The 14,292-nt window shown below is 37.5% G+C and overlaps 1 protein-coding gene across 1 annotated transcript in view; it reads left to right on the top strand.

Moving 5' to 3' along the window:
- The window catches only part of CORIN (corin, serine peptidase), a 234,978-nt gene that overhangs the window by 176,934 nt on the left and 43,752 nt on the right, over nucleotides 1-14,292 (top strand). The window contains exon 11 of the mRNA XM_069105180.1: nucleotides 7,275-7,506. Coding sequence (XP_068961281.1) covers nucleotides 7,275-7,506 — 232 coding nt within the window. The remainder of the gene's footprint in view (nucleotides 1-7,274; nucleotides 7,507-14,292) is intronic.

Below are 14,292 nucleotides of genomic sequence, written 5' to 3'. Positions count from 1 at the left end.
AAATCCCATGACATTACAAACACTTGTGACTACCATCTATGATAACAGATAAGAGAGGGTCTATATTAAGAGTAGATGATAATTTGTTAGTTTGGTAGCCACTGTATTACTAGTTCACCTTACTAGTAGCTAGCAATAATAGTTAGGTTTTTTTTGGAGGGGGGAAGGCAGGGCAATTGGGGTTAAATGACTTGCCTAAGGTCACACAGCCAATAAGTGTCTGAGGCCGAATTTGAACTCAGGTCCTCCTGACTTCAGGGTCTGTGCTCTATTCACTGCGCCACCTGGCTGTCCCATAGTGAGCGTTTTTATAGTCTTTTATGGTTTTCAGAGCACTTTACAAATATTTACTGTTATCTTGTGTCAACCCAATGAGGTTATTGCTGTTATTATCCATTTTTTACCAATGAGGAAACTGAGGCAAAGAGGTTAAGTGAACTTGTCCATGGCTAATGTTTAGGGCAGTATTCAAACTCAAGTCTTCCTGGCCTTAAGTCTAGTGTTATGTGCACAGAGTGAATCAGCTGTCTGCACAGCTACCATTTGCATAGTATATCATCCAATTTAAGGCTTGGATTAAGGATTTAGCACTTTACATTTGGCATTTCATTTGAGCCTCTCAACAACCTTGTGAGGTAGGGTTTATTATCATCCCCTTTTACATACTGGGAAACAGCAGCTGAGAGAGGTTGAGTGACTTGCCCAGGGTCACACAGATAGTAAATGTCTGAGGTGGGGTATGAGCACAGACTTTCTTTATTCCAAATACAGACCTATATCCACTATGCCACCTACTTTACCATCGTGCAAGTAAATACTGGAAAATTAAAATTTTTTCTCTGTAGACAGAGTGTGGTAATATTCTCTTTATTTTTTCTGTGTTTACTTCTGCTATGCTACCAAATACAATTGTCATGTCGTGCCTAGCACGGCAGTGGGGAACCTGTGGGGAACCACATGTGGCCTCCTAGGTCCTAAAATGTACCCCTTTGACTGAATCCGAACTTCACAGAACAAATGCCCTTAATAAAAGGTTTTCTACCCTGGCCTAGCTTGTAGCAGGTATTAAATATGTGTCAGCTGAATGAATGGATGGGAATGCTTACCTCATACCTTAGAGCAGAAGTCTCAAATACCGGGTAGCCCTCCTGCCACATTTTGGAACCAATTAAAATGTAATTGAAAAATATTGAACAAAGTAAATAAAACTAAGAAAGAACACAGGCAATGTTCATACATAGTTTTCCAAGTCAAGATGAGTTCAGCAGAGATCCTTGTGTGTGATTTAGTGGTTTTTCCTTCTATTTGAGTTTGATCTCATTGCGTTGGAGTGAAGATGCCCTTCTTTAGGTCTTAGTGGTCTCTTGATATCATTTAAGGCACTTTCTTATCGCTTGTTTCTTTGCAGAGGTAAGCGGTAACTAGTAGTATATATTTGTAGAGCATTTTAAAGTTTACAAGGCAGCTTATCTTATCTCAATTGATCCAAACAACAGCTCTGTGAGGTAGGCAGTACAACTACTATAACTTTCATCTTAAGGATGAGGAAATTGAAATTAGCAGAAATTAACTTGACTAAAAATTTTGACTTAGATCTTAGGGTTGCAAGAGTCCAAAGATCTTTAGTATTAGTGATCTGTTCTGCCTTTCATTAACTCTTCATGTAGCTAAAAAACCTTACTGAATCAATACTTGACTTTCTCTCTGGACAAAAAAAAAAAAATGGGACATTATATCTGTAGGTACGCAGCATGATTTTGGAACATATGCACCTTGGGCCTGAGGCACTATTTCCATTGGAAATCTGAAGGCTGGATTATAGTCCCAAGCTTCTGTCATCATCACTTTGTCACAGAGAATCCAAATGATGAATCTTGTTCTTGCAACCCTGAGAAGTGTCTACTAACCTCAGCAGAGGTACCTAGAAGGTACTAGTCTAACCCTAGATTTTGAGTCAGACTCATTGAGTTTCTTACTACCTATGTGACCTTGGGTAAGTTACCTATCTCCCTGGGCCAAAATTCTCACTCGTAAAATGGAGTATTTGACGATCTTTTTATCTTATGATGTTCTTCACCTTTCCAAAGTGTTCTGATTGTTGCATAACTCCTTCTCTCATTTTTTCCTAGTAGAATATCTGGAAGGGCAAAATTGGAGGAGTGTTATATAAGTAAACCTGGTCTACCATTGTAAAGTTCCATTATAATCATGGTGCCATGGTGACAAATTCTTATTAGAATTAATAAGGGGATTATCCTCGAATGAATTTAATTCCTCCAGTCCATCTGTAGAATAATAAGATTAATGTCTTGATGTGATCAAATGAATTTATTTGTTGCTAGGTAGACCTCTACTGTTGTGAAGGGAACCATAGAGAATTTGGGGGGTGCAAGAAATATTTTGGAAATGGAAATTATGTTTAAAATAGAAAATTACATTAATAAAACATCAAAAAATAAAAAAGTTAATAGAAGCAAAAAAGATTGAAGTCTTGAACATCATTCTGATAAACTGAGAACCTGAAGTCAAATTATAAACCGAATCTCAGCATCCCTTGTTCTCTATTACTCTGGAGAATATGTGTGAAAATAAAGATAGAATGTAAAGTGCTTAAGGGTTCAGACAGCGAACCTTAGGTAGTCTGTGTTACATCAAGCATATGTGTGAATTATATTTCATTGAGGACTGAAACCATTTTCACAACAAAAGTTATTATTTTAAAAAGCCAGGTTTTAAAAATTGCAATTATGCTGAAGCTCCCAAGGGTTCATCCATTCATTTATTCAACAGATATGTGTTAAAGAACTACTATATGTAAAAACAACTTGCTAGCACTGTAGCATACCCTCCCTACCAAAAAAAACAAAAAACAAACAAAAAACCCAACTACAAAACAAAACAAAAAAAAAAAACCTGTTGAATTTTCAACATGCTTAAAAGTTTGTGATGAGATCTCCCTCTAGTGGCAGGCCCAAATGAAGAAGTCAATTTTTTTGAGATGGAAAAAGGTTGTCATATAAGTCACAAAATTTAGGAATGACAGGTATGTGGACAGTTCATCTCATTTAAAAGTACGTTCAGAGTACTTTGTGAGGGTCTCAGATTTAAATATGCTACTAGAAGTGTTTAGACAAAGGTTTCGTGCAACCAATTAATCAAAAAAGCATTTTTTAAATGTTTTGTGTCAGGCCTGTGATAAGTGCTGGGGATACAAAAACAAATCCCTACCATCAAGGACCTTACATTCTTTTTCGTTTTGCTGTTTTGGAGGGCAATTGGGGTTAAGTAACTTGCCCAAGGTTACACGGCTAGTTTTTTTTTGTGTGGGTGTTAAGTATCTGAGGCCAGAACCGAACTCAGGTCCTCCTGACTCCAGGGACAGCACTTTACTCACTGCGCCACCGAGCCACCCAGACCTTATGTTCTAATGGAAAAGACAACATGTATGAAACAATATAGAAAGGATAACTAGAAAGAAAATGACTTAATAGGGGATGGTACTAGTCGCTGGTAGGGGAGGGAAGGAGGAGGAAGAGGAAGAAGGCCTCCTGGGGGAGAAGGTGCTTGAATATAGTCTTTAAGGAGACCAAGGATTCTAAGATGTGGAGAGTTAAAAGTTAGACTAGGTAACTTTTCTAACATGTTCTAGTGCTAAGATTCTGACTCAATCAATCTTTATGCACTAAATAAAAATCTGTCAATTACTATATAACAATACCAGTATTCCCTAACTCTAAATAACATTTCATTATTAGAGTTCATTCTAGGTTAATGCACCATACTCCATTTCTCTACTCACACAGTGACTTTCATAGTTCAGGCCCTCATCACCTGATCTATTACAATGCTTCCTCGTTGGTCTCCTTGACTTGTCTCCTTATTCCAATTCCTCTTCCACGCAGCTGTCAAAGCAACTTTTCTAAATACAGATCAATCATGTTGGCCCCCCCCCCCCATTCAGTAAAGTTAAGTGGATCTTAATGTCTCTAGTGGAAAATACAAACTCCTCTGTTTGGATTTTGAAACTCTTTACAACCTGGCTCTCACCTATCTCTCCAGCCTCAATAGATATCACTTCCTTTCTCAAACTCTATGGCCCCTTTCTTCCTGACGTATGGAGTTCCATCTCCCTGATCGGTGCCTTTGTACTGGTCATTCCCTGTGCCTGTAATGTACCTTCTTGTAGTGTCCTCCACTCTTCAAGGTGTCACTCGTGTACCGTTTGTTCTTGAAGTTTTTCCCGTTGACCCCACCCACGGCTGTCCTCCCTTTGTAACTACTTTTATTTCATTATCTTGTATTTACTTTGGCTTCATTTTATATGTACTCATGTAGCATTTGCTCTGGGCTACTATGCTGACTTCCACTCACATCTTTGGTTGGAACCCCAGATGGTGGCTCTTACCTTGATCTCTAGGATACTATCTGTGTGCCTGTTATTTACGTTATTTGTTAAAGCTATTATGTATGAGCCCCTACTGGTGTGCTTTATATCAGGACAGCCAGTAGATGTTATTAACTTGAGTAAAATGCTAGGATGGTATAGTAAAACCAGTAGTAAGAAAAACATTCCCTTTTTAAAATTGGGATGTATTCTCCCACAACCATGTATAGTGTCTGTAGGAAGAGTGAGTACCAATAAGGAGACATACATGTAGTGAACACATGTGGCTAGAGACAATCATTCCTTTGTACTGACAAAGCACAAAGTCCTTTTTTCCCTAATGGAAACATAAGAGATCTTCCTCCCTGGGCACAGTGTATTTGATGAATAGGGTTTTCAATTGCTCTTCTAGAGTCTGTTTCTCAAAGGGCATAGTGACTTTTTCTAGTTTGTCACCTAGGAGGCTCAATGCTTAGAGTACTTGGTCTGGAATCAGGAAGACCTGAGTTCAAATCTTGCCAGAGACACTTACTAGATGTGTGACCCCAGGCAAGCTATTTAACCTCTGTTTGCCTCAGATACCTCAACTACATAACAGGGATAATAACAGTAGCTACCTTGCAGGGATGTTACAAGGATCAAATGAGATAAAGCACTTAGCAAGTGCCTGGCACATAGTGGGTGTTCTATAAATGCGTATCCTCTTCTCTTCCCTTGCTATTCTTGTCAGTCCACAGCCAACTTTCTCTTCTCCTCTCTGAAAAAAGGTAATGCTTGTGAAGCTGTTTACAGCCTTGAGTGATGGCATCTCTGTTATCACTATCTGGCTATAATACGTGTCTCTCCTCCATCTACTGTGCCTTGAACTGTCTGTAATTGAATCTCCAAATGTTTTGTTTAGCTGATGGGGTGGGGAGAGGGAAGTCTCCTTTCCCCAAGACTTATTGCCTCTCAGGGACCAGGTTCTTCCTCAACCAGTGGTTCCTGCCCCTACTCTCCAGAGTTTAGTTATTTAAAGCCCTATAATGTCATGGGTTCTTATTGTTCATCCAATGATTTTACTCCTTTCTGGCTCAATCAGAGACAGATGTTCATTTTTTCATAAAGGAATCATAGGATGTTAGCACGTTGTTAACTTATTGCATCCTGTGACTACATCAACTGAGCTGGGGGAATTCCCCATCTCTTATGCTTACATATGTACTTGTCCTCTCTCCCAATAGAAAGTAAGAGACTCAAGAAAAGGACTCAGTTCTTTTTTTTTTTTTTTGTATTTGTATCCTTAGTGCCCAGCACTAGCCTGGACTGTTGTAGGCATTTAATAAATGCTTGTTGACTGAATGATTGACAAGGAATGGAAAGTTTTCCATATAGCAAAAAGGAGGGAAAATTGTTATGTGTTGTTTTTTATAGAGATTTAAAAAATTAAGCTTCACCTGTCTTCCCAATCTTTGGAGAAAAGGAGCTGGGAGAGCCAACTGAAGAACTTTCCTGAACATGCATGTATTTCAGCCTCAAACATATATTCATTTGAACATTTTGTCTGTGGTATCTTTGATTTGTGGATCTTTAATTGATGACTTGTAATTGAAAAGCAGTGAAGTATAGTGGCTAGAGACCTGGTCTCAGAGTCAGGAAAAATTGGGTTCAAGTTCAGCCTTTGACATGTATTGGCTGTGTGATCTTGGGTAAATCGCTAAATCTTTCAGTGCCCCCGACAACTCTAAGACTCCAAGTTTCTTTTTTTCTAAAATTTATTTAATAATTTATTTTTCCCCAATTACATGTAAAAACAATTTTTTAACATTTGTTCTTTAAGATCTTGAGCTCCAAATTCTCTCTCTCTCTATCCTCCTCCTTCACTGAGAAGGAAGCAATTTGGTGTAGGTTATATGTGTGTAGTCTAAGACTCTTAAGTTTCAAAGAAGATGCCGACCTCTAGTGATGGAGGAGGTTCCTGATCCTGTAGACAATAACAATAAAAACAATGAAAGATACCAAAAAACTCTTCAATTACAATCTTTCAGCCTGGTTTTTAAACTTACCAGTGAGACTCAGGTGCTAAGAAGTTAGGTTACAGTGAACCAGTATAATAAAACGCCCTGGTTTTTATATTAACCTTATGCTTGCCCTGCCCCCTCCTTCTTGTGGCGCTATAGGTGCGGACAGTCATGAGAAGTGGATTTGGTCAAATCTAATGAATGGACTACTCATAAAGTGAGAATGAACGTAGTCTAGGAGCAGCCGGAAGGAGTACTATTAGATGGAATGGGGAAAAAAAGAAAGAACATAAATTCAAGTATTTAATACTCAACCTAGGTTCAAGATGATACGTGTTAATTGAAAACATCTTTAATTATTAGAGATAACCGATTACCCTTACGTTCTTAAAAAAAACTTGATACCTTTTCTTTTTAGATTACGTTCATATCTGAATGCATGCCTCTCTTTGTGAATCTTCCTGTATAACAAAAATTTGAAAAGGAAAACATTTCAAGAAAATCAACCATCACATCTGCCTTGCACGACAACATTCACAACACTCCATAGTCATAGCTTCCCACCTCTCCAATAAAATGAGGGAACTGCGTTTTCTCATCTCTTCTTTGGGGGCCAACTTTGGCCATTATAATTATACTAACATAGTGTTCAGTTTCATTTCATTCTTTCCATTTGCATTGTTATAAGTCATGTGTATGTTGTTTTCCTGTTTATACTTACCTCACAGTGTGTCAGTTCATATAAAGCTCTTTCTATTCTAAAAAGAGATGTCTTTTTAGAGTAGAATAAGCATTTCTGATTTGGACCCTCAATCTTCTGATGATTTTCCTGAATTGTCTTTTATTCTACATTTAAAAGAAGCTGCTATGTGTATATTCTCTCTCACTAGGTCAATGTGAGCCAATCACCCTGGAACTTTGCCTCAACCTTCCCTATAACTATACGAATTTTCCAAACTACCTTGGCCACAGGACTCAGAAAGAAGCTTCAATCAGCTGGGAATCCTCACTCTTCCCAGCCCTTGTTCAGACCAACTGTTACAAATATCTCATGTTCTTCGCCTGTACTATTTTAGTACCAAAGTGTGATCCTCATACAAACCAGCACATCCCACCCTGCAGGTAATATCTTTGAACCACTCCTAATTCAACGAGCATTTTGCCCTGGGGAGAATTAAACTGTCTGTTTTCAATTTTGTCTAAGGAAAGGAACATCATTAGGGAAATGAATTTGTTAAAATATTGATTTAGGATAAATAAGAATCAGCTTAGATGGTTAAAGTCAGAATTCAGAACTCAACTGCAATATGAAGACAGAGAAGATGCTATCTTCTAAGTGTCTGTGTATTTAAAAAAATTAAAAGTTTTATTGTTATGAATATGTGCAAAGGTGAACATTGGGGGTATTTTTAAAAATGTACACCTGCAGAAAAATAAATGTGATTTTTAGACTTCTTTAGGTCATTCTTCATACTAGTAAGTGAAAATTATCATTTCACAGTAATACAGACATATACACCAATAGTATATAAGCACAAAAAGTCACATGGGGGATATACTAAAGTGTTGTATAATTGTCGAAGGAAATTTGGAAAAGTGGTAAAAATGAGAGCTAATAGATGGACAGTTGGAGCTTTCTACCAGTATCCACAAAACATATAAAGACCCAGAAGAAGACTTCTAGCATGCCGGATGAATCTTTGATGAGGATCTCTGCGAGAACATGGATAAGAAATTGCAGAGAATGGGAAGTCTCAGATGAATGGTTCTCTGATCTGATGGAGGGATCTCATCAGTAAGATCACAAATCCATTCACCTATTAAAGTGAACAGTGACATAAATCATAGTTTACATAAATTATGTAGATCTAAAATGCATCCTGTATGGAGGTGACCATTTTTCTCTATTGGTTCTATGCTATTTATGAAGGATTCATGTGATAGGAATAACTAAGATCTGAGTACAAGAGTCCCATAAAGACTAATGGTAAAACTCCTGAAACTGAGTACATAGAAAAAATAGATTGAGGGGCGGCCAGGTAGCACAGTGAGTAACAGCACCAGCCCCAGAGTCAGGATGACCTGGGATCGAATCTGGGCTCAGATACTACCACACCCAGAAATAACTGGCAGTGTAACCTTGAGCAAGTTACTTAACCCCAATTGCTTAAAAAAAAAAGAAAAGAAAAAATAGATTGAGGTGGAGGTTGGAATGGGAATAGAGAGTGGGGAAAGGATTTAGACCAATTAAGCAGATCTTGTAGAGGAAGGGTGTCTCCATCTCTGATCATCTTGAAGGACTTACCCTTTAAGGCACAATTATAGACACATAATATGATCTTGCTATAGTTCATTAGGCCAAAACCCTTAGCTCTGGTCTGGATGGACTTGATTAAACTTTTTACCCTGATTAATTTGTCAGCTTTCTTGGTCTTCCTCTGCATTTCTGAAGTTAGGAGTATCTAACAAAATGGAGAGTTGTTAGAGTCTTGAAGCTTTGGACAGGGCAGGACACGAGCTACTCATAATCAGCTCTACCACTTTTTTCTACACCTTCCTTTTCAATACTCTGCCTGTGTACACCCAATTCAGCCTCAACCATGCAAATCAACAGTCTCTCATATCCCACACCCACACATGCACACACACACAGAATATGGTCCTTACAAGTTGAATGCCACAGAAAGAATTTCATTTGTTTTTGTTACTTATTTGTTACATTAAATAACAAGGATACAGCAGCAGTGTGACCAGTAGAGACAATACTGGACCTAGACTCTGAAAGATCTGAGTTCAAATCCTGACTTAGACACTTAACTAGCTGGTAGTGTGTGACCTTGAGATCATTTAACTTCATTCAATTCCAGTTTCCTCATGTAAAATGTGCATAATAACATCACCAACCTCAAAGGGTGGAAGTGAGGATCACATGAGATGATATATGTATACAGTGTTTTACAAACTTTAAAATGCTATATAAATGCGATTATTGCTATTATTTGTTGTTATTAAGATGGAAATGTGAATGTTAAATAAAGGAAACATAGGTCAGATTCTAAAGTCACTTAAGAGTTTCTAGCAGAAACTATCAACTTACTGGAGAGTTCAAAAAAGATGAATGGCCCATTTCAATTATGAGAATTAGGAGTACATATAAAGAAAGAGCAGGAAATTACAAAATGGCTGAGAGAGCTTAATAGAGGAACACTGGTACAATGAAATTTAATATTGTCTTATTAAATTAAATTTTGAAAATTTTATTAAACATCCCTTAATGAAAGTCTTAGTAATGATGCACCTGAGGGAAAAATCAGGCAGAAAGGGATCAGTGCAGTTAAAACTCCACTTGAGTTTTAACCTGTCTCTGTGCATCAGTGGTATACCAACCAAAGTGAAAATTTATTCATTGCCTTTTTAACTAGGTCTGAGTAATGGTGCAATTTTATATCCATTCCCTGAAACTTATCAAGGAAACTTTTTAGAGTTCATTTTTCTTCATCTTTGGATAATGATCATTAATTTGAATGAAGGAATTAGAATTAAATGAATAATAATCAATGAGAATAGTTGTGTGTTTAAAAAGGCACACAAAATTGTCACACTTGATCTTGTACTTGTCCAAAAGAGAGCTCATTATTGTCACCCCAAACCCGCTCCTTTCCTAACTACATCCTTCTAGCCATACAGGTTTGCAGCTGTGAAGTCATGCTAAACTCCCCAATCTCTTACCCCACATATCCTTTTGTTATATGGTTGTCTTTGGTCCCATTCTCTCAGAGTTAGGCCTGTCACATTCCCCCTCTGACTCCCTTCCCTACCCCCCACCCCTGAGTTCTCCAGTGCCATGAGGATATTGTGAAGACTTTTTCCCCTACCATCTCAAGTCTCCACCTTCAGTATGCGTCTCTTGTACGGACCTAATTCCACTTAATCATTTGACCTTGGATTAGCTTTTATGAAGGGATGTTTTCTTCAAAGATTGAGCAAGAACAAACATACATACATTCCCCCCACCAACAGTTCAGGTGGCATAATCTACTCCTCCCCTCCACATATGTATATGGTTGTAAATAAATTAAGGGTCCTCAATTCAAACAATTATAGTTGACACTAGAAGTGTAAGCATGATTCCAATTAACTGATTGCTAATAGCTATTTCCTATTACTGACTCCCTAAATTGAATTTTTAACTGTGATAAATATCTGACCATCAGAATCTCTCTCTCCTCCTTTTTCCCCCTTGCCCTCTAAGGAAGGGAAAGGGGTTAGTTAGGTTTACAGTTTAGTTCAGGGGTGGGGAACTTTTGGTCTCAAGGCCACATATGGCCCTATAGGTCTTCAAGTGTGACCCTTTTATTGATGCACTTGAGGGCCTAGAGGGCCACATGTGGCCTCAAGGCCTCAGGTCCCCAGCCCTGGCTTTAGCTTAATTCCTACATAGCTTTAATCCCAAAGAGTTCAAATCCATAGCCTAGACTGTCCCTAGACCCTTGCTCCTCAGGGCTTTGCTGTTGTTGGTCAGTCTCTTCCAATTCTTCATGACCCCATTTGGGGTTTTCTTGGCAAAGATAAAGGAGAGGCTCGCCATTTTCTTCTCCAGCTCATTTTAAAGAGGAGGAAACTGAGGTAAGAAGGATTAAGTGACTTGTCCAGGGTCAAGTGCTGAGGACAGATTTGAACTCAAGAAGACAAGCCTGGAGGCTTGGCACACTATCCATAGTGGCCATGTAGCTGCTTTGCTGAGGAACAAGCAAATGCACTGTCTGTAACACCCAGCTTGGCTTTTTGGACTTCCAGATCCCAAGCACCTTGACTTAAGAAGTACTTTTCTAGACTGTATACTGCTGTACCCTGGGACTTTCTGATTACTCTGGAATTTTTTAACCTTTTAAGAAATTTCTCAGGGGAATATTCCATTCTTACTGCCTCAGGGCATAGAGCCTTGCAAACTACATATGCACTTGGCTGCCTCTGGTCATACTAGAACATTAAACTGGATTTGTGTGTGTGTGTGTGTGTGTGTGTGCACATGCACATTTGTGTAGAGATGGGGATTACTTATTACCTTTGGGCTTCAGGCTGATCTCTTGTGGAGTTCCCAGCTGGAAGAAGACATTTATATAGTTTCTCATTGAATTTATCATTTTTTGGTCTGGTAAGAATTTCAGGTTTTAGCTAGAATATTTAGTTGGGAACTGGGTGGTTTGTGTCCCATTCAATCAGCCATTTTGGCAGGGAGTTCCTATATAAGGCATTTTAAATACACATATTTCTTCATACTTATTAATGTTCATCCTGTGTCCTGTCTTCACTAGATTTTAATTTCATAAATTTGTAGATTTTATCTCATTCTTAGTTAATGAGATACATATATGTTGAGTTAAAATTTTAAAAATGTGATACTATTAATATTTACCTATCATATTTAGAGATCATCTAGTCTAAGTAAGACCCAGGGAAATGAAATGATTTGCCTGAGGTCTCATAGATAGTAAATAGCGGAGTTAGGATTTGAACCCAGGTTTCCTGACTCTAGCTTGGTCTTCTTTCCAGTATACCAAATTGCCTAATAGATGTTGTTGAATCAGTGTTAACTTTTAAGCTGCTCTTGTCAGACATAACTGTTGTGTTTTAGAATAGATTTCAAGGATTATAATTGAAGTTTCCAGTAGCTTACCCCTAAAAACTATTGAATTTCACACAAGCTACCATAAGCCAATTTCAATCATGTTGCAGAAAATAAAATAAACAGATGATATTATTCATTTCCCTGATTCAGAAAATCCTCAAACATTTGCTTTTAAAGGAATTACTTTACAAAGTAATTACTTTGGGAAGTCATGAAGTTTGATTTACTCTGTATCAATCACCTGAACCTTTAAAAGGGCTTTGTTATTTGAAAAAGGGCTTTATTATTTTATTTTTATGAACTTGCTCATTTTGATCCTATAAATAAATATGCCAGTATTTGTTCTATGGATCTTTTAAAAAATATTTACTTTTGTCTTTGGAAGAGCTAATAAATCTTTACTCCTTTGGAGGAGATCTTTTTAATAAGAAAAATTCTCTAAGAGGATAGTCAACCATGTTTTGGGTTTGTCCTACATCTCAAGTCTATTTTTTTTTTACTTAAATGCTTTGAATTTGTCAAAATTTTAAATACTTTTCCAATCAGGTATTCTTCTCAAAGTTCTTAAATTATGCCTACATTAAGGAAAATTTAGTACTCACAACTTGATTATGGAAAAGTAGAAAAAGAGTATCATGGAAAGAACGAGGGATTTTGAGGAAACCTGGTGCTGCTGCTTATTACCCATGTGTTATTGGTCAAGTCATTTACCCTCTCTGAGACTGAGTTTCTTAGGACATCTGTAAAATAAGGGACTTGGAATAGTTGACTTCCAGAGCCCTTGACAGATGGAAATCCATCAGATTTCAATCTCAAGGAGCTCACATTGGATTGTAAGCTTCTTGAGGTCGTGAATGAGTTTTTCACCTTTTTTATATCCCAAGGCTTAGTATACTACCCTGTGCATAGTAGGTGCTTATTAACTGACAATGATAAAATTATTATTAAATATTATATGGGTTAATTTACATCTTGGAAATCCCAGAATAACTGCTAATTTTTTTAGAAATGTTTTCCAAAGGAAATCATTTGCAATATGATTTAATTAGGGTTGTTATGGATCTAATTCTAATTATCAACATCAACAAATCATGATTCAGATCAACAAAATTTAATTTAAATCTCAGAACCCTTAGAGAGTATGAGTTTAAAGTTGACATTTTTGTTGCTTTTTCTGTAATTTGTAAATGTATTTTGTAGAGTCATAGCATTTTAGAATTAGAAGTCATCGAGTTAAACCCATTTTTTTTATAAGAACTGTGGCCCAGAGAAGTTAAATTGCCTGCCCAAGGTCACATGGGGGTGACAAAACCAGGGCTAGAATCTATGCCTGCTAATTCCTGGCCTATGAAATAATTTTTTTCTTACTATAATGATGGAAACATTATATAGAAAGAAAAATTATTTTGTTTTCTTCTGTTATAGTAGGCTATGGAAACTGTTCTGATGTTCAGTGACTCTCATTTTAAAATGGTTTGGGAATAAGTTCCTTTGAATAAAATGAAATACAGTATATGAGAGGTTGACATTGGCATTGAGGAGGAAGAGTCAGTTACATTGTCTCAGGTATAGGCCTTTTCTTGGTGAGTTAAAGCTCAGGCCTTACTGAAGAAAAGACTGGTTGTTATGAAATTTATCCAATTTTGTGACCTGGGATTATGGCAGTCGTTATTTGGATTATAGCCATGTAGTCAAAGATTTGAATATTGTTAGAATCACTAGGGTTCTTGACAACTATCTAATCCAGAAGTTCTCAACCTGGGATTCATTTAACTTTTACGTTTAAAAATTCTGTGTTGATAAATTGCATTTCAATATAATGGGCTTCCTTTCTAATCCTATGTATTTTGTTTTATCCATTTAAAAAAATATTCTAAGAAGAGGGCTGTAGGCGTCACCAGACAACCAGTGGGTCTATGGTAGAACCAATGGTTAAGAATCCCTGAACTAATCCTGTCTCAAAGGAGAAAACTCATGTCTGTTGGGATAAAGTGGCTTGCCTACTAGTGTCATATAATGAATTAGTAGAAGAGGTGAAACCATAGCTCAAATCTCTTAATTCCTGGTTCAAAGCTTTTCCCACAGGAGGCCCCTTTCATGTTTGTCCTCACCTTCACTGGATAATAGACCATCCAAAGAGGGCCAGAACACCCCCTGGTCTGGAGACATGAATCTGCATTTATCCATGCCTAGAAGAGAGGGGAAAAAGAGAGTGCCTCAGAAAGCATGATGGGAAGAGAATTCTTATCCTGGAATGAATCCCTGTGCCTTTTGGACCA

Source organism: Petaurus breviceps, unplaced genomic scaffold (genome assembly GCF_028583685.1).
Source record: "Petaurus breviceps papuanus isolate PSGF00001 unplaced genomic scaffold, PetGlider_PUasm1.0 76, whole genome shotgun sequence".
Lineage (NCBI taxonomy): Eukaryota > Metazoa > Chordata > Mammalia > Diprotodontia > Petauridae > Petaurus > Petaurus breviceps.
This window is presented reverse-complemented; position numbering and strand designations above follow the sequence as displayed.